The 26,620-nt window shown below is 46.0% G+C and overlaps 1 protein-coding gene across 1 annotated transcript; it reads right to left on the bottom strand.

Moving 5' to 3' along the window:
* Nucleotides 1-2,695: 2,695 nt before the first annotated feature.
* On the bottom strand, nucleotides 2,696-24,514 carry LOC138612426 (filamin-C-like). The gene is made up of 46 exons (XM_069685665.1): nucleotides 23,798-24,514; nucleotides 21,279-21,527; nucleotides 19,641-19,738; nucleotides 18,358-18,508; nucleotides 18,140-18,258; nucleotides 17,930-18,007; nucleotides 17,665-17,827; nucleotides 17,368-17,568; nucleotides 16,317-16,454; nucleotides 16,009-16,135; nucleotides 15,789-15,925; nucleotides 15,492-15,685; nucleotides 15,275-15,388; nucleotides 15,034-15,177; nucleotides 14,774-14,897; nucleotides 14,365-14,525; nucleotides 14,181-14,271; nucleotides 13,864-14,033; nucleotides 13,638-13,755; nucleotides 13,290-13,552; nucleotides 12,551-13,148; nucleotides 12,175-12,348; nucleotides 11,227-11,389; nucleotides 10,811-11,139; nucleotides 10,595-10,718; nucleotides 10,261-10,417; nucleotides 9,989-10,178; nucleotides 9,881-9,904; nucleotides 9,524-9,765; nucleotides 9,335-9,434; nucleotides 9,089-9,229; nucleotides 8,862-8,990; nucleotides 8,579-8,752; nucleotides 8,290-8,454; nucleotides 7,949-8,152; nucleotides 7,695-7,847; nucleotides 7,468-7,590; nucleotides 7,106-7,354; nucleotides 6,747-7,016; nucleotides 6,494-6,631; nucleotides 6,263-6,378; nucleotides 5,324-5,456; nucleotides 5,043-5,219; nucleotides 4,714-4,932; nucleotides 3,993-4,214; nucleotides 2,696-3,390 (listed from the first exon to the last, which is right to left on the bottom strand). Exons 1-46 carry the CDS (start codon nucleotides 24,171-24,173, stop codon nucleotides 3,203-3,205), a joined length of 8,118 nt encoding a protein of 2,705 aa, XP_069541766.1. The 5' UTR covers nucleotides 24,174-24,514; the 3' UTR covers nucleotides 2,696-3,202.
* Between the last annotated feature and the right edge of the window lie 2,106 nt (nucleotides 24,515-26,620).

Genomic DNA, 26,620 nt, shown 5'->3' with positions numbered 1-26,620 from the left:
TGGACCAGCTTCATGCTCCATGCATTTGCATGCTGCATGAACACAATCTGCTGATGCCCAATGGGAACTCCTTCCATCCATTTGCATTGTTTTTTTACGCCGCTACGTGAAGGGAACCAATTTGCGGCCATAGTCTGTCTGATTTTTAATCAGGGTTTGTGTACATGAGAGGTAGGAGACACAGAAGCAAGCATAGCAACAACACTCCTGTATGAATATTTCATCTTTGTTCTATATGAATAAAACACAACATGGTCCTGATTGAACCACAGGACGGCATACCTTTCAATGCTCCCGTGTGTATCTGTCCATTCGAAGGGAGAGAGATGAGCACTTAGATATGAATGAGCTTTTCCATTATAAGACGCCTCCCACTGAATCTAAACTTCACCAATAGCCTGAAAACGCAATTGCAGTCGTCCCCATAAACACAGGAAAAATCTAGTGTATTTGGTTGATTATGCACTGTATCAACTATGCATGAAGCAATTACATAGCAGGGCCTTGGGGCTCGGATGGAAAGCGAATGGATGAGTTCCTACAACGATCCCTCCCTCCACTCTCTCTACATGTCCATTCATTAATCCAGCCGGGCTGCCATTTGTTTGTGCAAACTCTTGTTTAGCTGTTTGTTTGCCTGTCCGCTCAGCCGTGGAAGTTTTTTATCTGCTTCAAGAAATGGCAGTGTCTCGTGACCCAACCTATTGGGATTCCCATCTGAGTCGAAGAGACAGCCTGCAGTGATAAATAAAGGTCAAAGGTAGAAGAAGAAGGCCCGGGGGACAAGGCTTGTGGTGACAGAAGAAGTGAGACGAGGAATAAACCAGTGGATCTGCAGAGGCTTAGATTGATTGGAATTTAGAGAGAGGGAGGAAAAAATTAAACTGGGGGAAAGAGAGGGGGGAGGAGGGGGAGGCTGGATCAGAGTAGACGGGGAGAGAGAGAGAGAGACACGAGAGCAGGAGTCAGCATGATAGGGGCCAGGCAGAGAATGAGATTTTTGCCCTGAGAGCACCAACTTCAAAAGCTTTTGGGGGCATGCCTTTACACAATTTTACTCTGAACATAATCCAGATTTCTCAGAGAGTGTGTGCGTGTAAGAGTGAGGATGGGGATGAGGAAGATGTAAAAGAGACATCACGCCCTCTCCCCACTGACCCCGCCTAAGAAGAGATTTAATAAGCCATCACCCATTTCACTAAATCCAACATGTCTGATTGCTTTGAAGGTTACACACAGCATTAGCATGTTGGAAATGAATCTGGAGAACTGATGGACTTTATGCAGGGTGTGTTTGTTTCCATCCTCTCAAATGCACTTTTGCTTGTTTGTTTCTGTGTTTTTGTGAGTGCCTGTGTGCCCGTCTGTCTCCCATTCTTCCATCTGTATTCTTTTAATCCCATTCTCTTCCTCTAATCCATCTTTCTCCCTCTCTTCCTCCCACACTCTCCTCCCCTCTCTGCCCTGTCCCTCCCCCCCTCTCCTATCTCCCTTTCTCTCTCTCTCTGGCTCTCTGGTTGCTTTCTTGCTTGATCGCTGCTGTCTGCAAAGCGAGGAGCTGCATCTTCCACGCGGTTGTGATTCACTTGGCAGCCGCTCCAGATAAACATGTTGTGGTGGACAGACGCCTGGGTCCCGGTCCGGAGGAGCAGGACGGGGGAGGACAGACTGACGTGGGTGGGCCCCGGCCCTGGTCCCAACGTCATCACGGGCAGCAGCGGGCAGCGCCAGCCACTTGGCCAGATGGTCCTGGAGTCGAGCTCTCGCCACTGTTCATCAAACACACCCGCTCGCTCTGTCTTGCCTCGCCATGGCCCCCAGCATCATGTCACAGTGGAACCAGAGAAAATTAGCACCTAATTATAGGCTCCTCTCTGTGAAGGATGGTGCTGGTTGGTGCGTGTCAGCTTGTGGAGGCTGGGTGGTTGACTCACTGTGGGGACCCGGGCCTACAGACCACGCAGAGGACATACAGAACACACACACGCAGGCCATGGAGGCGACACAAGTGGGTACACACACATATGCAGGGATACGCACACCAGTAAAAAGGCTCAACCTCTCTTCTTTCTGGATGATTTGTGCCTCAGCAGGGTCTGCCCCCCTCCCCCGCCTGTGCGGATGCCACAACAGAAACCACTTGTGTTCCATCGCTGATCCAACAGGATTAATTACACACACAATGGAAGCTGATGCCTCTGGTTTCTTAGCTCCGCAGGCTCCCTTGTGTAACGGATGTGTAGTTAATCTTCACTGGGAACAATGGAGATTTTGTGCTGGTTTATTCGGTTGAGATGCAGATACAGAGGAGCTTGACTATGCTGCCATCTTGTGATTGCATCTGGACAAGTACAGGATGGAAATGGGAGAACTGGAACAAAAACCTTGATTGCTTCGTCGCAACACTAATCAGTAATGTCGAAAGTTAATTTAGGGCTGGAGGAGATTCATTATCTGATGCTATCGTCAGTTCTCCATATGTAAAATATTTAATCCATGTAATCTAACAATCTATTTCCTACCAGATACCCAGCTGAGGACCTGACAGAAAATATCCTGACAGCTGCTCAGACGAGGAACCAGCAGCAGTCTGAAAATAACTGCATGATGAAACTATGAAAATATAAAAAGCAAGACACGCTCACAGGGTCTGCCAACACCGAGAGAAATAAAATAAATTCAGTCATTTCATCTGAAAAGTTAGCAATTAAATCTTTATTAGGGCTGCAAAGACTTACCAAAAAATAGGTTAATATAACAAAAAAAGTCAATTTCTCATTCTTAAACCATACAAAACCACATTGCATCACACTTTAACACGGCTGATTACTCCCACATCTCTTAACATTCATATAATATGCCATTCCTTTACAACACTACAACACAGATTGGAAATTTTATGGACCGAGCAAAACATTAAACCAACATCACTCAACAAGTCGTAAACCACGCTGTTGCCTTCACATCGCTCTGAATGTGGATGCATTCTTTTAAATGTAATTTCTGGAGTTAATACAAAACTTTGGCACGTCAGAGGAAAACTGTAAGCAGATGTCCTTGCAGGTTTTAGTGCATGTTGAGTATACTGTAACGCACTGAAGAGCAGCGCCTGAAGAGAAGAACTGGGCAGTTTGATTGACATGATGAGACAAGGGTGATGGGTCAGTGTAGGAGAAGGGCTGGCACGTTGGTCCAGTTTATTTTAGGGAGCGGCCACTTTGTAAGGGCTCCCGGGGATGTTGTCGTCGCCCCATTTGACGATGACGGTGTAGCTGCCCTTGTCCTTGACAGTGTAGGTGACGTTGTAAAGCTTGTTGCCCATGTGCTTGACGTACACGTCTTCGCAGGGAGCGTGGGGCCCGTGCACGCCCACCATCAGCATGTTGGTACCTAGACGGAGCAGGAGGAGAGGCATTTACTGATAGGAGAACAGAAGTTTCACAGAAGTGTGTGTGTGTGTTTGTGTTCACTTAAAGCTGCATTTATTTAAACTCATACAGCTATTATAACAAAAGGTTTTCTAAAATAAAAGAGGTGACAAAACCATAGAGAATTATCACCCAATTCTGAAGTTCACTCAGCTCTCCCTTTTAGTTTTTGTGCCTTTTAACTTTTGTTTACTCTCACTCATTTGCCTTATTTTCAGCACAAGCAGGCAGCTGTTTTCAGCTAAAACAGCTTTGAGAAAATTGATTTTTCCTGCCCAGCACCAAACGTCATACAGAAAAAGTTAGAGACTTCTTTTAAAGAGCCAGATATTTCCCTCAGCGGCTTGTGAAGACGGAACTAAAAGGAGAGTGAATGCTGGGCTTGGTTGATTTGCCAGAAACTTGACTCAAAATGAATGATTGTTTGCTGAAATTTTCACCACATCATCTTTAAAAGCTGATACTGGCCAGTGCTTGAAGCTTGTTCCTCTTGGGGAGCAAAAATCAATAATGCTATCGTCTGTTGTGTGTGTAGAACCTGCCTTTATGTTTGTATTGTCTTACCTGCTTTGCTGCAGTCAACTGTAAAGTTGTTTTTCTGTCCCACCAAAGCCTTGGACAGCCCCGCTCCACGACAGACAACCATGCTGGCATCAGATGTCAGTTTTGCTGAGGTGGTGGAGGATGAGGAGCTGTAGGCACCGCCCACTTTAGAGGTCTTGGTAACAGTCTCGACGAGAACAGACGAGGTCTCATGGAGGCTGTGTCCCCCTGACAGCCGGGCGCCTGTAGGATAAGGAAAGAGACAGAGAGAGGGAGGTTATCTAATGTCATCATGGCTCAGTCCAGACTTTATATAACACACTTAGAATTGACAAAGATATGAGTCAAGCAATCATGCTGCTGCTTGTGGGGAGAGTTCCCCTTCACAGAAAAACTCAAGGAAGCAGACAAGTCAGACAAGTGCCTGAGCTCAAATAGGAATTATATTTCACAGCACTTTAAAATAAAGTGTTATTCTAAGAGGTTTCATTCTTCAAAGTACTTTTATGTCACATCAATTTTAAGAAAGGTGAATTTGTATGCACAGAGAAGCGACAGGACTCTTTCAGTGTAACGCCAGAGAGAGGCACTTTATGTAAGATGTACTCTGAGCAGTACGAACAAAGATGACATAACATTTCCCTGACTTCCAACATGCTTTCAGAGGAACACTTGTTTCATAATCAAGACACTTGTCATCTGAGAGCGACAGATCAGCTGGGAGAATGACTGTGGAGCAGACCTGTGATTTTAGCTTTGAAAGGGCTGCCCACGATGTGCTGCGGCCCTCCGTATTTGATCGTGATGAGATAGTTGCCGGGTGCCATGGGTGTGTAGGTGATCTTGTAGCCTTCGGGACACTCCCGACAGTCCATCTTGACCTTGGACGGCCCGTCGATGTTGACGGATAGGGCGCCAGAGCCCGCGTTACAGGTGTTGACCACAAACTCTACGGATACACCTGGAAGAAAGAGGGCGATGCAGAAAATGAAGAAAAGTCTGCTCATGTCCTGAACATGATAATCAAGGAAACCATGCTGAATGAAAGGCAAATGTGGTTCATATTTGTACCTGTGGTTCCTCCCAGCAGTCCAGGGCCATGTGCTGTCACCATGCCTGGGTCTGCAATCAGCCCGAGGTCTCCCACTCGCACGTTAAAGGGGCTTCCAGGAATGTGGCATCCGTTGAATTTGACATCTATGGAGTGAACGCCGTTCTCCCGTGGAATGAAGCGGATTGCATTCTTGTCTGAACATAACACAAGTGGACATGTCATTGATGTGTTGCTACTTAATGAGGTTCAGCTATTGGTTAAAAAAATATGAACTCTACAACGTAAGGTTTATGCGTACCACTGTCAAGATCAGTGACATAGCATTCCTCAGAAGAGCCAGAGGGAGTGTGGACTTTGGCGTCAACCACACCTCGAGCCCCGTTGCGCTGCACCATGAAGGAGGCCTCATGGTTTATCTTCAAGTCCTTCTCCTACAAAAGACAGGGGGAGAATATGATCAGAATATATCTGTGTATGTGTGTGTGCCCCCACCCCGAGGGACACAGTGTGTCTGACAAGTGTGTGACTCATGCCTGAACGAGAATAGAATGAGCGCTCGGGTGTGAGAGGCAGAGAGGTCAGAGGTTGAAGCGAGGCGTTTAGTGTTTTTGCCCTACAGGCGGACGAGCGGTCCTACCAGACATAAGAGCTAGCATGACATTTTAAACGTTTGTCTGATATTGCACTTCACCTGGCTTCTCGTGCTGGGAAAAGCACTCTGAAGTGGCATTTCAGTTAGCTAAAAATACATGTTTTTAGCATTGTTGGCAGCTGTAATGGAAACTGTGAAAGCAAATAAAACAAGCATCCGTGAAGTGAGGAGACCAATATTGCGAGCTGTCACAGGTTTCTTTGAAAGAATTTTTTATCTCCAGCTCGCTCTTTTCTTCTATTCTTCCTCTCAGACAGAAACACAATCTGACTGCCCACACATAGCACAGCTTGTGTTGCCCTACATTAGCGAGGGACAGTTAATCCAGCCCTTCATCACTGGCCAGCATCACAGTATTATAATCATGGATACTGCTCCAACACTGGCATTCAATTACACTTCAAGGGCAAAGTGCTATTAGGCAGAAATATCTACAACCGAGCGCTCATACATTATGTTGCATGCAATCTGTTATTCCACCCTGATATTTTGTGACTGTGCATGTGTCTTTGATTGTTTTGTGCAATAAATTAAAAGGGTTTTTCTCAATTCTCTGTCTGTGCGTGCATGTGTGTGCGCTCTTACCTGAAGGCTTGTGACGGTGAGCCTGCGGGCCTCGTCTGACAGTGTCGCAATTGGAACGATGAATGGGCTGTCAGGGATTTGCTCGTTGTTGAACTTGATTGACACCTCATAGTCACCTGGGGGGGCAGACAGGTTATTAACTCTCACCATCAAATGAAGTTGGAGGAAGTGATGGAAAAATGACTTTAAAGTTCAATGGTTTAGAGACAAAAACATTCAAATGAGCTCTACCTGGTTCTTTAACGATGTAGGAGACGCCGCAGGAACCATCTTTCCTGTCTTCAAAGGAGATTTCAGCCTTGCTGGGGCCCTCTACTGCAATAGACAGACCGCCAGCACCTGCTTCTCTGGTCCAGATACTAAATTCAGCTGCAGAGGTTAAAACAAAGCTAAATTAGATGGAGGTTTATTTTATGGAACATTTAAAATCATGTCTTGAATTGCAGTTTTTCCCAGAATGTCCTCAAACATCCATAGAACTCACAGGGTGCAGCAGCCACGCCTCTCTCCAGGCCAGGTCCTCCTGCTCGGACCTTGTGTGCGCCTCCCTCCCCCATGGGTCCCACGGTAAACTGGAATGGGCTCCCGGGGACGTGTTGGCCACTGTACTTGACGTTGACAGTGTGGGGTCCAATTTCCTGGGGGATGAAGCGCACGCTGTAGGTGCTGCTCCCTCCATCCACAATGTCAGCATCCGCGGTTTTCCCGCTGGGACTGGTCACCTGAGCTGTCATTGCCTGAGAACCGCTCTCAGCTGGATAGAGACGGGATATATCACAGTTATTCTTTGTTAAAAAAGTACTGCAACAGATGTCCTTAAGTGGACAAGTTTCTGATTCTCACCCTCAGGTCTGGCGGTGACGCCGGCGAAGCTGCTGAGGCTCTCTCTGCCCAGAAAATCTCCAAACACATCTCTGAAGGGGCTTCCTCCTCCACCCATCTGAGTGCTCTCCTCCACTCGTACCTCCCTCTTGGTCTCTCCACCGCGGGTTTTGCTGATCTCTGTGCGCTCAGTGCGGGTGTAGGTGTGGCTGCTGCGGGTGAACGTCCTGGTTAGTCTCTCCTGAGCTGAGACCATCTGGAACCAGTTTCCTACAGCGAGGAGAAAGCAGCGAGAATACAAATGTGAGTGTTCAGGTGTGTCATTTATTAAAGGACGGTTGACCGCTGCCCTTTAACCACTTCTGTATGGCTTAAGTGCTTACCTGGGATCTTGAGGTTGAGGCCACATGTGCTGCCCACTGAGGCAATAGAAGACGCCTGTCTCTTTCTAGTTATACTCTCCTTCATCCTTCCTTCTCCGGTCACCTTCACTATGAAAGGACTTCCTGCAGGGCACAAACACGTATACGTTTAACAAAATATTTATACAATTAATGTGAAGTTTCTGAATGTTTTTGGATATGGAAATTTCAAAGTAAAAGACTCTGACCTGGGATGTGCTTTTCAGCAAACTTGATGTTAACAGTGTAACTCCCAGGTTCTGTTGGACAGTAGGTCACTCTGCACGTCCCGTCCTCCATATCCTCACAGTTGATATCCACTTTACTCGGACCCTCAATCGACAATGCTAGACCTCCATAACCTAAAGGAAGAAGTGAAGTAGAGAGATGTATAAAAAGTTGGTTGCATTTGTATTTTTTCTGACTGTACTATGGAGGGAAACATCCTGTCTCTAGAACTCACCTGCGTTCCTTGTGTCAACAAAGAACTCGGCCATTTCAAAGGTGTGTGCCTCCACCAGGCCTTTTCCGAAAGCCTTCACTCTGCTTGCCTCGCCAATCTCTGACTGACCAACCATGATTTTGAAAGGACTGTTGGCCACGTGCATGCCATTCTTCCTCACGCTCACTTCATGCTCGCCAACCTCCTTGGGGGTAAAAGAGATACCTGCGAATGTACAGAAGGTAGAGAGGAAAAAATAAGGACAAAAAAAACTACATCTAAATGCATTAGGTGGATCCAACCAGGCCTTATCTGTTCTGTTCTTCCTGTTATTTTCTCTATCAGGTTAGTGTATATCTCACCAAGGTGTCTGTTGGGCAGTCTCTTGAGCAGGCAGGGCTCCTCATTGCCTGATGGAGCTCTGATACTGGCAGACAGAGAGCTCAGATCAGTCTCTGCGATCTTCAGGGACACGTCAGCCGCTGTGCCGACGTTCAGCTGGGATGTTCTGGTTATGGAGTCATCCCCTAGACATAAAAAATGCAATTTAGATGTTTGTCAACCCCTAAAACCCGATTTATAATACAGACATCCACTATAAATATAACATCAACAGTGTAAAAAAAAGTCTGAAATGATTTATTTCCCCACCTGTGATCTTAGCAGTAAAGGGACTGCCGGGAATGTGCTTGTTGTCAAACTTGACAATGACGTTGTAATCTCCAGGAGCTGTGGGCAGGTAGGACACAGTGCAGGTGCCGTCTTTGTTGTCCTTACAGGTGATCTCGGCCTTAGAGGGACCTTCCACTGCCAGTGACAGACCACCTGAGAGAGAGAAAACACACACAGTCTTACTTTTCTGCCGTCTATTAACTTGATTATAGCATATCCACTGGACAATGGCAAATATTGGTGTAAAAGTTACATATGCTACCTTCTCCTGCATTCTTGGTGATCACAGTGAAAGTGGCAGACTTGTTGACCATGCCGTAACTCAGACCTGGACCATAAGCAGTCACCACTCCACTGTTTACAGCGTCCACAAAGAACTGCAGAGGGCTTCCTATAGGGGAAATTAACAGACAGTTTAGGAAACACAATCCTCAAAAAATCGAGGTTAATTTTAGAGAAATGAACCTATTACTTTGGTATATTTCTCACCTGGAATGTGGTTGCCATCGTATTTAATGTCCATCTCGTGCAGGCCTCGCTCTGTGGGCTGGTACTTGATTGTGATGGTGCCGTCTTTATTGTCGGTAATATGTGGGCGAGCAGTCTTGCCTGAAGGCATCCGTACCTCACCTGGAATTGACAGCAGTTTGGTTAAATGTTAACTTTACTAGAGTGTGTGTGTGTGTGTGTGTGTGTGTGTGTGTGTTGTTTCTGTTTGAGTGGAGTTTGTCACACCTGTGATTTCTCCTTGCTGTGGCGTGAAGGGGACGAGGAAGTTAACAGGACGGAAGAGAGGATCCACAGTATCGCGGGGGACGACTGGCTCGTTTGTGGCCTGTCAATACAGAGAGAAGAGAAATTGTTGGTTTCATACAACTAAATGTCGGCAGACACTAACAGCTATTTTAATGCTCCTTTACTCACCACCACGTGAAAGGGACTCTTAGGGATGTTCTGTCCCCCAAAGCGGATGGTAATAACATATTTCCCCGGTTCAGGGGCGGTGTAGTAAATGTCAAAGGTCCCATCATGATTCTCCACCACATCCATGTCTACCTCCATCCCCTGTGGTGTCAGCACCTTACAGGTCACCTTGCCTTTCCCAGCAGCCTTTGCATCCACAGTGATGACTGTATCCTCTGAGGTCTGCAGCTTCTGAAGACTCGCTGTAAAGGACAGAGAGGGAATGAGGATCAAGGGGGATATGTGCTGCATAAATGCATGGATTTTATGATTTTGTAGAAATTAAGCACAAGTAAAAAGAAAGCCTTGATTACTCACACACGCCGTGTCCTCCAATGGAAACTGGAAAGGAAGGATGCAAATGTTTAATATATAATCCATATTTTGTTTATTTCAGATAAAATATGGATCCAAGCTGGTTCTTACCTGTGACTCGACATTTGCTGGCATCTCCTGTGGGAAGGGATTGGATGCGATAAGGGGAATAAGGGATCTCATCTCCTCCATATTTAATGGTGATGGTGTAGGGGCCTGTAGAGTCGGGTACATAGGAGACAGTGTAGGTGCCATCCCTGTTGTCCTGGATGGTTGCATTCTTTGGCTTGCCCTCTGGGTCCTGTCAATAGACAAAAAGTATTGGTGTTTTAGATTGTTGCTTATGGTTCAGAACTGATTTTGTAAAAAGAAGCTGAACCCACCAGAATCTGCACGGTGAGCAGTCCCTCTCCGGCGTCACGAGCATCAATGGTGAACTCGACTGGCAGGCTCGCAGACACACCTTTTTTGTCCAGACCAGGGCCACTTGCTCGTACCTTACTGGCGTCGTGCCCAGGCTGAGACATTACCTTGAAGGGACTGCAGAGGAAAGAGAGAATGTCAAGTGTAATTACTAAAACCCAGACCTACAAAAGAGAGAAGTGGGAACAGTAAATTTGCTGAACTACACTTTTCTTTTTAAATCCAGCCAGACAGAGCAGAACTTTAATTAAGACACACACGCACATACTGCCCGGTTTTTAATTCACACTGTACCTGTGTGGAACCTCCTGATCTGCATATTTCACAGCTACAGTGTAAGGGCCATCCTGGGCTGGGGTGTAGTGGACTGTGTGGGTGCCATCACCGTTATTCTTCACGCCAACTGGCTCCACGGTACCTAAAAATGAGAAAATAAGGAGATTAGCATATATTATTTGTTAGTTAGGGCAGGCCAGGTTTATTGGTTTTTATACTTAAACAAGTCCTAACCTGATGGACCATACAGTTTGACATCCAGTGGGGCCTGTCCAGCCTTGGTACAGTCTGCGGTGAAAGTCTGAGGAACATGAGCCCTCACTCCAGCACCCAGACCAGGACCTGAGCACTTCACCTTGCTGGGGTCCACAGGGTCCCTCACTGGTACACGGAACGGGCTGCCTGGGATCGGTTGACCTCCATAGTTAATGTTGACATCATAGCCTCCAGGAGTGAAGGGGATGTACTCCACACTGCAGCTGCCATCTTTATTGTCCTTGCAGGATATTTTTGCTTCTGAGGCTCCCTCAATGGTCAGGCCCAGGCCTCCTGTACCAGCACCCCTGCGAGAGGAGACAGCACTTTTATTTTATTAAACTATTCGGGTTTAGTTCAAATAAGTTTCTCTTTTACGTGCAATCCAACAGTACCTGGTCTCCACCGTGAAGAAGTTGGGCTTGTTGGTAATTCCTCCCTCCAGGCCTGGTCCAAAGGCACGGACCCGGGTTGGATCACATCCCTCCACCACATTCACTCTGAAGGGACTCTTTGGTGCAGGAGCATCGTCGTACAGCACCTCAATCAGATGCATTCCTGCGCACAAATGGATGCATCGGTTAAATGCCTGATGTCATACCTCTGTGTGTGTTCACAAAGCTCGCAAATGTTTTCTGTTTTTGCCTTTTAATTATGTGGCAGACAAATTCCCTTTTAGGAAGATAAACATTTGTTTATTTATAAAAGACGCCATCTAAAGCACAGCAGCCCTGGTGAACATACAAGCCGTTACATCTGTTCCCTATTCATTATTCTGTTACAACATTTTTCTGACAGAGCCCTCTCGGTAGGCCTATATGCCAGATTCCCTGCTGCACTGCTCTGATATTAGAGCGCGTCTGGTGGTAGAGAAGTGCTCTGTGATCTCTTTGCTTTGTGTTATAGGTCTCTATTAATATCCCCTGTCACTCCCCTGCTGTATAGCTGTGTGCAGGCAGCCTTCAGCACACATACCTGCCTGGTTAAGAGCTTCTGTTCCACAGCACCCTATTTATAAAACAGAGCCAGTCTGCCTCCTTGCTCTCTGCCCCTCACATCATTGCTCCAATGCATCATTCTGTATTTATACCCCTCTCTCTCCTTCTTTCTTTTCCCAGTCTGCTGCTTTATTCCCAAACGGCACCCAACACCAGCACCTGTTTGAGATTTCTCTGTATGACTTGTTCAGACAGCCCGTCTATGTAAGTTTCTCTATCTGCAGTTTATGTTTGTTAATGTTTCACTTTTGTCATAGATCTTACATGCATCTCTCTCTTGTGATGCCTCTACATCTTACGATCCTTTAACTGTGTGAATTCATGCTGTTAAATATTTTCTCCTACCATCCTCAAAAGCTGTGTACTCCACTCTGTAGGTGCCGTCTCCCTTGTCAGTGATGTAGGTGTCTGTGTTGGTGCCAGAGGGGTTGATGATGTGAACCTTCACATGATTTCCTCCAGCCTTTTTGAGGGCGCGGGCATCAACGATGAAGTGGGTTGTGACTTCTCTGAGGACCCCTAGAATAAAAAAGCCCTTTGGGTTATATGTTTGCAATGAGGAACAACACTAAGTAGGTTTAAAGATTTAAAACCTGGAACAAATAGTAGCATAATGGCAGTTTGCTTTATAAATTACTTCAATTGCTTCTCTTACATGCAACTAATCAAATACTTTTCTTCAAATTAGTTCATGCTCATTTTAAGCTTTAAGTTCTGTTACCTCTGGGCTCCACTCCTGGCCCATAAACATGCACTCCACTGGTGTCAACAGAGGGCTCAACCTGCAGGACTTTGGGAAACTGGGGAATCATGTGGCCACCGTACTTGATGGTGATGGTGTGTGTGCCATGAAAGGAGGGGATGTACGTGACAGAGAAGGTCCCCTCTGCAGTTTTCTGGATGTGCACTTCAGCCTTAACCCCGGTCTCTGACACAATCTCAATGGTGAGTTCAGCGTCGCCTGCCCGTGTGCAGTCCACAGTGAAGGTGGCTGGTTCTCCAGCCTTGGCCTTCTCCAGACCGGGCCCACTTGCTGTTACCTTGCTAGGATCCAGGGCTGCGCGCACTGCGGCCTTGAAGGGAGAGCCAGGGATGTGCTTCTCTGCAAACAAGATGTTGATGGCATATTCCCCATGCTCAGTGGGCAGGTAGTTCACTGAGCATGTGCCGTCACCGTTGTCTTGGCACTCGATCTTTGCCTCGCAGGGACCCTCCACTGTCAGGCCCAGCCCACCTGCACCTGCTCCCTTTGTGTCAATAGTAAAGGGAGCTGGTTTACCCACAATGCCTCCCTTCAGGCCTGGGCCATAGGCACGCACCTGTGATACAAAAACCAAGTGAGTTTTTTAGATATGCTACAACCAATTTATATTCAGAAAGATGTGTTTTATGTGTCATGAGCCTACAGTATTACAGTATGAACAAGTGGAGAACAGCGTGCAGCTTTCATGAACTTTTACCTTTGAAGGATCAGCAGGCATCACTGCTTCAACCCCAAAGGGACTTCCCATCACCGGGTTGCCATCATAGCTGACATCAACCTTGTACTGCCCCTCCTCTGGGGGAATATACTTGACACTGTGAGTGCCTTTGGCTTTGTCTGATTCCAGCTTGCACGGGATTGGTCGGCCAGAGGGTGAGGTCATCTTCACACCTACATTGCCCTGCCCACCAGCGCCCTTTGTGTTAACTGTGAACTCCTGATCCTTTCCGACCTCCACTTCTGCAGGAAAGATTAGCATTTAACACTTTAGCTGTTGCAATACATGGTAAATGCAATAATATAGAATTAAGTGTTTTTAACTTACTGTTTTCTAATCCCTCCACTTTAACCTTCCCAATATCCAGAGCTGGGGCCACTGTGATGTGGAAGGGGCTTTTGGGAATAGGATCCCCCCCATGAGTAACTGAAATTGTCATATTACCCTTAAAAAAACACACGAGGAAGAATGAATACAGATTCAATTGTAGGCGTTCCCGTGAATAATCATCCTGCTGTGATGTTAATGGGCTTCAAACAGAGGCCTACTGTACCTGTTGAAGAGCCGTGTACTTGACAGTGTAGGAGTAATCGTGGTTATCGATGATCTCAAAGTCACGAACCGCCTCTCCTGGGCCTGATGCTGCGAAATGCACCTCAGGCTTGGCCTTGCCAGCTCCCTTTGTGTAGATGGTGAAGTGGGTTGGAGTGCCCACCTCCACACCTGAAACACACGTGTTTTGTCAGTGCTACCGTCTCTATCTCTATGACATCAAAGTACTGTAGTGGGTGTTTGTTTCAAATGCATAACCTATGAATTAAGTGTGTGGTGTTTATGTTAACTCTGGTTCTCTTTGTCAGTGAATCTCACCTGTCTTGTTGAGTCCAGGGCCCTCTGCTCTCACTTTGCCAGCATCATGGGAAGGATCCACTTTGACTTTGAATGGACTGATAGGAATTTCCTGATAGAAAAAAAACCATAAAAATATATTCAAAATTAAAAAAAAACATTTCAAAATTGTCTCACAACACTCCTCTTGAAACTGTAATCATACCTGGTCAGCAAACAGCACCATGATGGTATATTTGCCTGCGCCGGGGGGAGTGTACTTGACAGTGAAGGTGTCATTGTCATTCTTGATGATGTCAAAGTCGATGTCTGCCTCAGCAGGGCCAACCACCCCTGGGGCACACTTGATTCCAATGCTGATGTCCCCTAATGGTGCATAGAAATGAGCACAGTTCACAGAGGTCAGTCAAAAGCAGATGATCTGAATAAATAGAAGCTGTCACTCAGCCGCCTCGAGCTTTATTTCAAGTGCATTTCAAAAAACTTCCCTCTACTTTGTTAACTGAACTTTAGAGATTAATTTATATTCTTTAACTCTTTTATTTCATTAAAAGTCAACCAAGTCCGCAAGTGTTTCTTAACCGCCCCCACACCACCTCCCCGTATATGCTCACCTTGACCAGCCTCACCGCAGTCCACAGTGAAATATGTTGGGTCGTTTGCCTTGAGCCCCGTCTTCTCCACTCCAGGCCCGTAGACCTTCACACGGTCTGGATGACAACCCTCTCCAACCAGCACCTAATTAATTCACAGAGTACTTGAGGCAGAAGCAATTGGTTCAAGTAGAACTACTGCAGTCCTCTTACTTTCTGAAGTATCATTCTATTAAGTAAAAGCATATTTGAGCGTGTGTGTACATAGTTATGTGTCTTACTCTGAAGGGACTGTTGGGCACGTTGACCTCGCCCCAGGTGATGATGATGGTGTGTTTGATTGGCTTGACAGGAGTGTACACACACAGGAAGGTGCCATCTCCCTTGTCAGTGATCTTGATGTTGATGGTGCAGCCTTCAGCGTCCTTTGTGGGGGTACAAAATCATGTCAGCTCTCGTCTGTGTGGCCACATGAAATATAAATGATGTGATCCTATAAATAAACAATGAAGGTTTCCATACCTGCGCGTAGATCTTGAGGTGACCCTTCCCTGCCATATGGGCATCAATGGTGAATTCAGTTGGTTTGTTCACAATGACGCCAGTCGGCTTCAGGCCTGGACCAAAGGCTTTCACCTGCAACATTTATTATTTGTTTGTTTTTTGATGAGAACAGGTCTCCATAGTATCCTGCTTTATACTTATACATACAGTACATAATTCATTGAGTGGGATTTACCTTCTCAGGGAAGCAGTCATTAGCTGCAGGGAGGATGTGGGCCATGAAGGGGCTGTCCTTGATGTCCTCGTCGTCACAGATGACGTGGACAGCATAGTCCCCAGGCTCAGTGGGCCAATAGCGCACATCACAGGAGCCGTCACCCTTATCATCACACTCAATTTTAGCCTGTGATGGGCCTTCGATGGAGAAGCCTGAACATCAAAAGAATTCAAACAATCAGATATCCCAATTTTAGAATATAAAGACATTACACTATCCTTCTGTTATAGTTTAAAACACTTGCACATGGCTTACCTAGAGTTCCGACTTCAGTGCCGATAGCCTCTACCACAAAGTCAGCCGATTTTCCCACCATACCCGTCTTCAGACCTGGACCCCAAGCCCTAACCTTCTGGAAACCTGCCTCCAGCCCCACCTCCACTTCGAAGGGGCTGTAGCACACAAGAATACGCAAAATTACCTTGTGTGAAAGTGCTTTGTTAATGATTAGCTAAAGGCAGCAATAGGACCGTACCTGCGTGGGATGGGCTGGCCTCCCCAGGTGATGCTGACGGTGTATTTACCAGGCTTTAGTGGTAAATATTCACAGTCATACACACCGTTTCCTGCGTCTTTCACTTTCACTTTCTCCTCTGCTCCAGCTGAGGATGAAAAATACAGAAAATATGGATTCTTTTCAAGTCAATGAGACATTTCATGCATTATGTTTAGTGCTTTGTTGTACACCTATGTGAGTGCTTCCTTCAGACAAAAACCCAAACAGGAAATAACTCTAAAAATGTAGGAGGAGTGATGCAGAGAAGAGAGGGCTGTGTGACTCACTTGGTCCTTTGACTGAGACGTTCAGCACTCCGCTGCCAGCTCCCTTGGTGAAAACTTTGAAGTCTGCAACCTCCTTAATTCTCACGCCTTTAGGCTGAAGACCTCTGCCTGTAGCTCTGCAGGCGTTTGGGTTCATGGCTGAAAGGAATGACAACAAGTGTGAAAGAGAAATATTCAGCAAAGCGAAAGGCATCTGAGAGTAGCCAGCAGTTGACAGCAATGTTAGTAGCAAAGACGGGAAAATATCCAATTCATGTGGGATTCCTTACAGGATGACTGACAGAACCTGTAAATGAGAATGATGCTTTTTGCTGCACATACAACACAAAGTGCAGAACGTTGAATAGGATATTGACACATTTGAGAGCATCAAGGGAGTATGTGACAACATTTCAGTCAATCTGAAATGTCGACTGCAGGCTTAAACTGAATGCTGGCTGATGCAAATTTAGACAGGATAAAAACAAACATGTCAACAGCACAAGCAAAGATATTTAACAGAACAGAACAAAGTCGACAGAAATGCAGAGTGGGACAATCCTTAAACTATTTGTGCAACATTGCAGCTCATATCTCGCTGAACATCACTAAACCATCAAGCTGCAAGATGCAAGAAGATGGAGCAGGCAACCAAGCACGGCACTGAGCCGCGGCATACGAATCTTAGAGAGAAGCACAGATTGGCATCTGCAGGGAGCGGCATAAGGAAAAGTTTGGGGGTAACTGGCTGAGCATTGGGAAACAGGCTCCTCCCAGCAGGCCATACTAACTTGGGCGGCCAGGTTTTGTGGGGGGTACCCCCTTTTCTCCCTTCGCTCCAGGAGGGGTGAGCACTGACTGAGGGACTATCTGCAGTGGGGCTCCAACGAGAGGAGCAACGGGTGGAGCTAGAAATGACAGATAGGAAGGGTTATGGCCTAAACTGTGTGGCTGTTCCCAGGGAAAACAAAGATGATTGTAGATTGTGATGGATTGATCACAGAGACACTAACAGCCTGCTAAGAAATCAGATTTGTCTGACAGTAATTTACAACACAGACAGATGGCTCACCCTCTGCGATGTTGACAACAAAAGGGCTCTTGGGGATCTCCTGGCCTGCAAACAGCACGTGGATGGTGTGAGGTCCCTCCAGCATGGGACGATAGGTGCAGCGGAAAACACTGTCGCCTTTGTTCTCCAGGATGAGCTCCACCGTGTCCTTTTTGCCCTGAGGGTCGACGATGACCACACTGACGTCTCCATTGCCAGCACCTGAGCGTGATGAGGACAAAATGATCACTTCATCTGTTTTTGATCACATTCCCATTGTCTGCTTGTCTACAAAGTGGTTGAATTTCCCATACTAACCAGCTGTGTAGATGTCAAAGTAGGTGGGCTTGTTAGCCACATTGCCATTGGCCTCCAGACCTGGTCCCCTAGCATGGACTTTGTTAGGGTCGCCAAGGTCCTTCGCTACATTCACTGTGTACGGGCTCTTGTCGATGTCCTGACCAGCAAACAGCACTTTCACCTTAGAAGATAAAAGAAAGTTTAAGTTTAAGACACCTTTGATGTGGCATGTGATGTGTGGAGTTAATGTACACTATATAAAAAACACTCAGCTTGGTCTTACCTTGTGAACACCTTCAACTTTAGGAACATAGGTGACAGTGTAGGTCCTTTTTTTGTCATTGTTGGGTTTAACTTTAGCCTGGAGAACGAGAAGACAAAGTAAGACAGGGGAATGTTACACACAAGATGCTGCAATATTAAACGTAGCACAAGATTCTAAATGGTTAGCAGTGTATATGCTAAGATCCTTTGTTTATTAGGTGTAACATGCCTCTTCTTTGTGTCCCTCAGGATCCTCCACATAGACCAGGACCTCCCCACTGCCGGCCTCCAGAGTTTCCACAGTGAACACAGCTGGTTTCAGCACCTTGTTGCCATGAGGTTCAATACCTGTAATGTAAATGACACACCAATAAAAAATGAATCATACGTTTCTTGAAATTTAAATGTTCATACTGTTGTGTTCAAGGCGACTCTATGGCTACCCACCAGGTCCGTAGGCTTTAGCTTTGTCTGGGAAAAGCTGTTTGGCCTTGAGAGGAGCGCCAGGCTTCAGCTTTGCTTTGGGGAACTGAGACAGGTAAGTCATCACTGAGTGCTCATCCACATCTGGGTCCACAATCTCCTCAGGGGCAATCACCTACAACACAGGCAGACACCACAGGGGTTAAACACATGTCTGAATAACTGCTTTAATTGAAAAGTATAACCAACATAAAGGGCAAAGTTCAGTTTTTATGCAGCCTCCTGCAACAGCCATGACCATAAAATACACTTTAGCCTGATTAGTTGTTTTGTCATTTATAAGAAGGCTATCGTTGACTCTTATTAAGCAGAGTGCAATGGGATTAATCACGGATTAAACTTAGTTATTTCTCCCACCTCTGACTCCTCTCTCCCTTCCAGAACTTGTTTGCCTGCCTATCACACAGTGGCACAAAGCCATGCTCCACGCTGGTTATATTTAACCCCAGGACAGCAGGGTTAAGGATTGTTGCCCTCAATAAGCCAGGCAGGGGGGATTTATCCTGAGCCAGACCTCTCCCACATCTTCTTAACACTACCACCATACTGGAATCCTGCCCCCCAGCCCTGCAGAGCCATGACATACACCCCACGGCTATCCCACCAATGCTAAGCCTCATGGAGAATAGCTCACACTGTGTCTTAGACAAACAAGTAAACACCCAGCATAGTGCACATTACATGACGGAGACTCAGAGTCTCACAAACGGGACTGGAAATATAACACTCTGGCTCTGTTCGCATTGTTATTCTGAGCGGCTCGGGCATATTTACAGCTCTGTTTCACTGGCTGGCTCAGAAGGTGTTAAGAAATCTCACACATCCACAAATTCACAAATCTGCTAAATAAAACTCCTACAAACTCACTTAGTAAGATCTACAATTCAGTAAATGGAAATATTAAAAGCTGAGCTGGGTGATAAATATTTCATGACACCCCTCCAGCATGATTTCTCTGGAAAAACACTGGGCTGCATATCACACACAGAAGGCTACTGCCTGTTTTCAGTTCGGCTCTGCCTCACGGGGGTATGTACATGTGGTGGGCATGTTTGTATTTGCAAATGCATCTTAGTGTTGTTTTAAACTGCATGGGAATTATTTGTGCTGACTGTATGTCCATGTACTGAGTACAATGAGCTGGTTTGCTAATCACAAAACAGACACCTGCTATTCCTCTGGTATTTGTAGTGATTAGTAGTTTGCTACAAAATCAATTTGTGACTGATATCCAAAATGCATCTTACCTGAGGCACACCCAGCCAGTCATCAGCCTGCTGCATGGCCTCTCTGGCATTCTGCACGGGCTTGTTTGGGTCCCACTCTGCCCAATCAGGACACAAACCTGAAACAGAATGCAAACACGGTTAAGATTCTGCTCACATGAATGCGGTTGGTTTACACTGCAGCTGCTATAATAAGGCCACTTGGGCCGTCACTACTATCTATCTAACACCTCCAGCTACAACATTGCATGACCTTACCCACACTGCTTTGCTCCTGTAAGTGAAAAAAAACAAGGACTGTTTAATGGAAACAACCTCCAGACGCTCGGGCACTTTCACTGAAGCTAACGCTAACCTCCTGCGTGCTGCTAATGCCTAAATTGGATTAGTGCTGGCGATGAAGTGGCCACTCACTTAAAAGGCCCATACAGGCACACCATAGAATACTATTATCCGATTAATGGAGACACAGGGAAACAGTATTAACGGGGTCAGTTTTACAGGCATTTAAGTCTGCAGTGACATTACTGAAAAGATGTTGCAAAGCTGCCAGTTGGGAGGCACCAGGGTGGGCCTTTTACCATGTTACTGTGGGGAATCGGTGCTCTTTAAAGTGATGTCATCTCTTAAGTAGAACCATTGCAATGTAATTCATAATGCAACATCACTGTAATAGCAGAGGCAGATGTATGCAATAGTTGTATAAGAACAGAAAGGATATAACACAGAAGTGGTAGCTATCTGCCTGTCAAACAGTATATTGGTTTTAATCTAATCAAGCCAATTAAGTTGTTTTTGCGCAGAGCCCCTGTGCTCCTGTGTTTCAGCACAGAAGTAGTTTCATCAGTTATCCTGCTGCTTGGTATCAGCTGATGAAACAGCAGAACCTTGTATGGTCAGCGTTGCAGCACAGTGTTTGAAAGATGCGTCTGCTCAGATCAATGGCTCATGTAAACACAGTTAAACACGGTGTTCTACTCTCCTGTTGCTACTCCTCCACCTTTCGCTCTGTGAAGCGCAGATAGCAAAAGACTCTGACGTTCAGCGTTGGAAGCAGAGGCCTAAAACTGGCAATGACTCAAAATGTGGCCTTGTGGTCCTTGGATCTGTGGCTTAGGCACCTCCCTGTGACAGATCACTCTGCATTTTGAAGTGAGGCCAAGCATCCCCCTTGACAGAAGAGGAGGAATGGTGCCCAAATTTGGGGGTGTTGTGTAGCAGCAGGGCTATAAACACTAAAGCCGGGCTTGGGCCTCAGGGTCCGAAACAGTGCGAGTGAAAGCTTCAGTCATTGTGGGACAGCTGGCAGGGATGTCCTCCGGCCATCAGCAAACCCTCTGCAACCCACCGACACTACCTGGTCTCCAGGGACAGATTACCCTGGCTGACGTCTGAATCCGAATCTGGGTTTAAGTTTGTATGTGTGTGCTCCAAAGTGCGTGAGAGATATACTGCACTCATTTCTAAATGAGGAGCAAAGGAGACAAATTCTCCCGAGGAGGTGATAGAGTTTCTGACACACAGACTGACACATGCCTGACCCCAACCTCCATGGCAACCCAGGAAAACGTCTGCATACAAGAAGCCTTTTAACAGGCACCGCATGCATTCTGACTCAGCACTCCCTCTGCCCATCTGGTCCCACTACACTCTCCTTACCGGGGGCACAGTTGTCCACCAGAGCTCCCAGGGCTTTTCCATCCCGCCAGTCACGGTTGAAGTTGTTGATGGGCAGCTGGGGCACCTTGTTCTGTATCCAGCCCAGCAAGCGCTGTTTGGGGGTCAGCTTCTTGGTCTCCTCGTCATCCTCGTCGTCCCACATGGGCATGGAGATAGAGTAGTGGAGGATGAGGGTCCAGATAAGACCCAGAATCAGCTTTAGATTCCCATCCACGATGGCTTTGCTATCTGTAGTCGGATAGAAGAGACAACAGGAGACATGAGGATTTATAACTTCAGAAAGTTCACATGATGCAACATGTCCTACAAAGTTTGGAAGGACACTATCTGACTGCATCTATCAGCTGTGTTTTATCTTCTGATTGTTTATGGGCCCTGCAAAACCATCCATTATAAAGAGTTTAATGATCAAGGGAGACAAAAAGCTGAAACATAAGAAATTAGAATTTACATTATTTAAATAAGTGTATTATATAATGAAATGGGCTTTCTTGGCTTTTCTGACCAGGTTATTCTGAGTGGAATATAAACAATGATGATTGACTGCTGAGGAGACAAGAATCTAATGCTCCTTGCTGCTTCCCCGGAGCCCCTTTCTCTCAGACAGCTGTCTGGCTGAGGACCCCTGACAATCTGTCATCCAGTCACAATGCTGCTCCGAAGACAGTGACAGCTGAGGATATGTGGAAGTGGATCCCTCTCTGCATAAATACCACTCGGATTTCAATTACCTCCCAAAGTTGTCGCGCTAGAGTGCGATAAATCACATGGAAGCAGATTAGATCCTTTGACATTGTGCGTGCAGCTCATTTCCTGACTTTCTCAGAGGAAAAGTTTGTCAAATAAGCCGTTTTGAATCCACTCTCATTTGGAAGTTTTAGCCATTTAAGCCAAAGAACCTCAGAGGACACTTTAATGTTTTATCGACTAATCTGGTCTGATATACTCCTGTTAATTCAGTAAGACTTTAATAACAGAGGGACTTTGGTGCCAGTTGTTTATCACAAGACACTTTTATTGCGACTGTTTCTCTTTTCATAGATCAGCGCCTCCTATCAGATGGCCATGTTTGATGTGTCACTGTTTGACTGGCACAGGCAGGTGGCACGATGTGGCACGGTGTGGTTTTGATCCCGCTGTGTGCGGCTTTAAGGGTCAAAGAGAAATCCATCAAACGGTGTCTAGTTACACAGTGTGACACATGTGCGGCTAAGTCTGTGTCGGTTTTTTTAGTGTCTCTGGGTCACTGTGATGAGACCGAGACATTATCTTAAGAGGGCTGCATTGACCCACTTGAGCTGCATGGAGGGAGAGGGTGCTAGGAAGTAAAATACCAGGGCTTCTATTATCACGCCCTGTTTCTGTCAAAACAGTCTGACCTAGTGTGTGTGTGTAGCGCTGGAACAAATGTGCCAGACACACACTTACATATTAAATCCTAGACACACTCTCCTGGAAGTACGCTTTGAGGTCAGAGCTGCGATTTTTGACCTTTGCCCTTTTTGTAAGCACCCTAGGATTTGAGCCTCCCGCTGAGAGTTTCCCCAAATATCAAAACACGCTCAGTGTGTATCAAGGTGGACACACTGTGGCCTTCGCAGTCTGCCGGCCAACGCCTCAACCACGCCGGGAATTTCACTCAAGTGTGTGTCAGAATCATTAGTCACCAAAAGAGAAAATACTCTGTCAAAATGTTAAGAACTTCTCTCCTGCATGAATTGTGAGGTTGTCTACAGGTGTATAATTGAGCAGTAACTCTTCACCGTACGATATCTGTGCTTTCCATAATAGGCTGCTAGTTTGAGGTGCATTCTGTTCACTCTGGTGGAGTAAAGTCTGCCTCTGGTGACTCTCTGGATGTGACAGATATCCACAACAATTTATTGTAACTTCAGCTTTCTGTTGCACAGTCTGATCCCCCAAATCCCTCTGGAGTTAATCCTCACCTCGCAGGAGCTGCTGCCGGCTCTGTGCAGGCAGCAATTGGCTGTCAGCGAAGAGCCCCAGTAAGTTTGTCTGACCTCTGACCTTCCAGAGAAGAGTGTGCGTGCCTGCTTGTGTGTGTATGTGTGTGTGGCAATGCTGTCCGCATATATAAATTGCATCATTCTCATTAGCACAGTCCTAGTGAATTTCCAGCCCTCATTGCTGCAGAGGGAGAAGCTATAGCACACTATGGAGCCACAAGGCCTTGGCCCTGACACAATTTTAATGACCTCAGTGGCACCTCTGCAGCAACTTTCCAATAAGCTGTTGACCCCGGCTCAATGCAACTTTCCACAGGCCTGTGAACGCTTGGTCTCATAGTCACTGCTGGCTGATAACATACCAACAGAGCTGCTGCAGAATGTGGATGTGTTTGTGAAGATATGACAGCTCTGCATCTCATTAGTCAACTTTTTATTACTACTTCCTATCTGATGACAGGTCTGTAACTTTTTATGTCTGCATTTTATAACTGTATTGGTTTCAGTTATAACACCCTCAGTTGTACTCACCTATTGAGACCAGTTTGATGTGCTCTCTGTCCAGGAACTCCAGCGCCACAGAAACATTTTCCAGCTTCATCTGACGGAAGTTGGGTCTGGTGTGGTACTTTCTGTACATTTTCTTCTGGCTCAAAACCTCCAGGAGTGAAATCAGCTTCAGGCCATCAGTGAACTCCCTCTGCAGGTCGCTGATGGTCTTATTGACGCACTTGAGGTGCTCGTTGCACCACCTGGTGAAGGTGTTCTGCTGGATCTTCTTCCATGGCGCGTCCTCGGCCAGGTCCTTCTCCGTGGCTGGCATTTCGTCGTCCTCCTCTTCCCCAAACTCAGTGCCCTGGTAGTACTGCGGAGGCAGCTGCTCGTCGCTGTAGTTATTGCTCATCATGGTGGCTTTTTCCGCGTCCACTTTTATACCTCGGTGACACTCGCTCGGCAGCGCAGAAAACTTTTAGCAGGTCGATGGGAAGCGCGCGCTCGCGGAGGAAGGCTCAAACTTGGAGGAGTTTAAGAAGCAGCTCGGAGATTTTTCGGACGTACTTGCGAAGAAACCACTTGTGACAGGACAGTGATGGATTAAATTATCCGATTTACAATGAGCAGGGCAGCTTGTCGTCCGCTTTTTTTTAATTGGCACCCTCTTGGCAAGTCGTTCCTGTCTTGTATGGCCTCGAGAAGAATTTTTGAAAAATGGAGTTTCGATGCTGGAGCAGCAGTGTTAGACTTGACTCTTAGCGTGTTTAGCTTGACTGTTGAGAGTGGAAAGAGTTTGGTTTATAAAGGACCCAGGGCCGCGTCACGCAGCCTCTGTGATCATAGTCTATTTGCTCATCCATAAGGATAACTGGAGTCGGGGTCGGTTTACGCGGAGGAGGGGGCAGTGATTGGACAGACCCCGGGCCGCGTATGATCCGTATTTTTAGGCGCTCCTATTTGGGAGTCTGGGGGCTGAACGATTGTTGAGAATGTGTGTCACGCTCAGGGTCCAAGAGGCTGAACAATTGAGCTAAGAAAAGAAGGTGAGATGTGTAGTGAACCCCTCTGTCTTAGTAGGTTGTCATTTTACAAAGGATTACTGCCATAAAGTGGGTTTTTTAGCATATAAAATCTTATCACAGGGGCCATAGAGAGAGACAGTTTAAAGGATGAGGTCACCCTAGTGAAGATGAAGCAACTGCATTACGTGTGTTTCACAGCTATCTGCCACCCATGGGTGAAATGCAATTCTATGCAGAGCAGCAAAGGTCAATACAGGCTCCGGGGAGGTTATTGGAGGATAGTAAAAAAAACGGTTTATTCGTTTTTTTTATATGTGCAATATTTCATATTTTCTGCACCATCAAGCAAAGACATTTAATTATATGTGTTTATTTATGTCAAGAAAAGAGCTGAGAGCCTTTCAACTCTCTAAAGTTCAATTTCTAAAGCCCAATTTACACATTTAAAACAGTCTTTCCTTTAAATCTGAGAGTAAAATGACTCCTTCAACTGACTGAAAACAAATTAGTGTCACCTCTAACTCTGTTCAGTGACAACATGACAGCAGCCATTGATTGGAGATGAGGCTGTGTGTAGAAATACACGGGGACAGTTGTCAGTGAGTGTGCAAAGTAAAAACAATCATCTTACTCCACACAAAACGAGTCGCTTCTGAGAAGCACTGCGTTTGCTGCAGGTTGAGGGGCCGTGGAGGTGTTGTGACTCAGCAGTCAGTGACATGGCAGTGACACCAGATGCCAGCACCGGCCTTGATGAAGTAGTGGGAGGTAAGAATAACTGTGACACATGCAGGAGGCATTCTTAGGATACAAAGTCTGGACGCTGCCAAGAGTCCCAATGTTTATCTGCCACCGGGTACTGAGACGCTAAAGAGTTTTTTTAGGACAATTCTGGCGAGATACTGTAAAACTGTAGCATAAGGATAATTTCATTTTCAGGTAAATCACAAGCCAAACATTCTCTGATGATAATGAAACTATCTTCACATCAGTACTTCTAAATCAAGCCGTTACCGCATGATGTTGTAAGACAGAGATTGCAACCAGATTCCTCATCTTTTTCTAAAGTGAAAGGAGCAAAATCTCAAAGGAAACTACACAAAGTTAAAGTCCTGAATTAGAAATTTAACTCAGTTATGTCAACAAGTCTTTTTACTTCTGAAACTTGTTAATGTCAGTGGTATATTATAGTGCTGGATTATGATTACTGATGTACATGTGTATATGTAGCATCGCATTCTGTAGTTAGAAAAGACTGCACTAGTGGTTACTACTTTAAAATGCTCAAGCTGGTTTAGCTCAGAGGGTAGAGCAGGCGCCCAATATACAGAGGCTACAGTCCTCAACGCAGCAGCCACAGGTTCCAGTCCTGCCCTCGGCCCTTTGCTGCATGTCATCCCCCACTCTCGTCTCCCCAATATTTCCCGTCTTTCTTCAGCTGTCCTATAAAGAATGGCCCCAAAAATGCCTTTAAAAAAATCAAATTGCACCAAAATCTACGTCAGATTGAGAATCACATGTTTTTTTTTCTAGATGATAACATAAACATAACAACATAAATCTGTGTATGAAGCAAAAGTGCCACATTTTACGCTGTGATTTTGAATCCTTGACATATATTGTCACTTGATATTATAATATAATCCTGCCCTTGATAGGAAGTATAAATTGAACTAAGCCAAAAACCAAATCACAGATCTACCTCTGTTGACCTGGACACTGTTCACTTGACATCTTATCCCGCAGAGATTGCCCACGGCTGCTCTCACAGTCAGCCTTCCACCTTATTTAATTAGCTTTCCCCTGTTAGTCTGTCAGTTGAATAGATTAAATATTT

The sequence above is a fragment of the Semicossyphus pulcher genome, unplaced genomic scaffold (assembly GCF_022749685.1).
Source record: "Semicossyphus pulcher isolate SPU_LCO1_2020_fin unplaced genomic scaffold, fSemPul1.0.p SCAF_8, whole genome shotgun sequence".
In the NCBI taxonomy this organism is placed as follows: Eukaryota; Metazoa; Chordata; class Actinopteri; order Labriformes; family Labridae; genus Semicossyphus; species Semicossyphus pulcher.
This window is presented reverse-complemented; position numbering and strand designations above follow the sequence as displayed.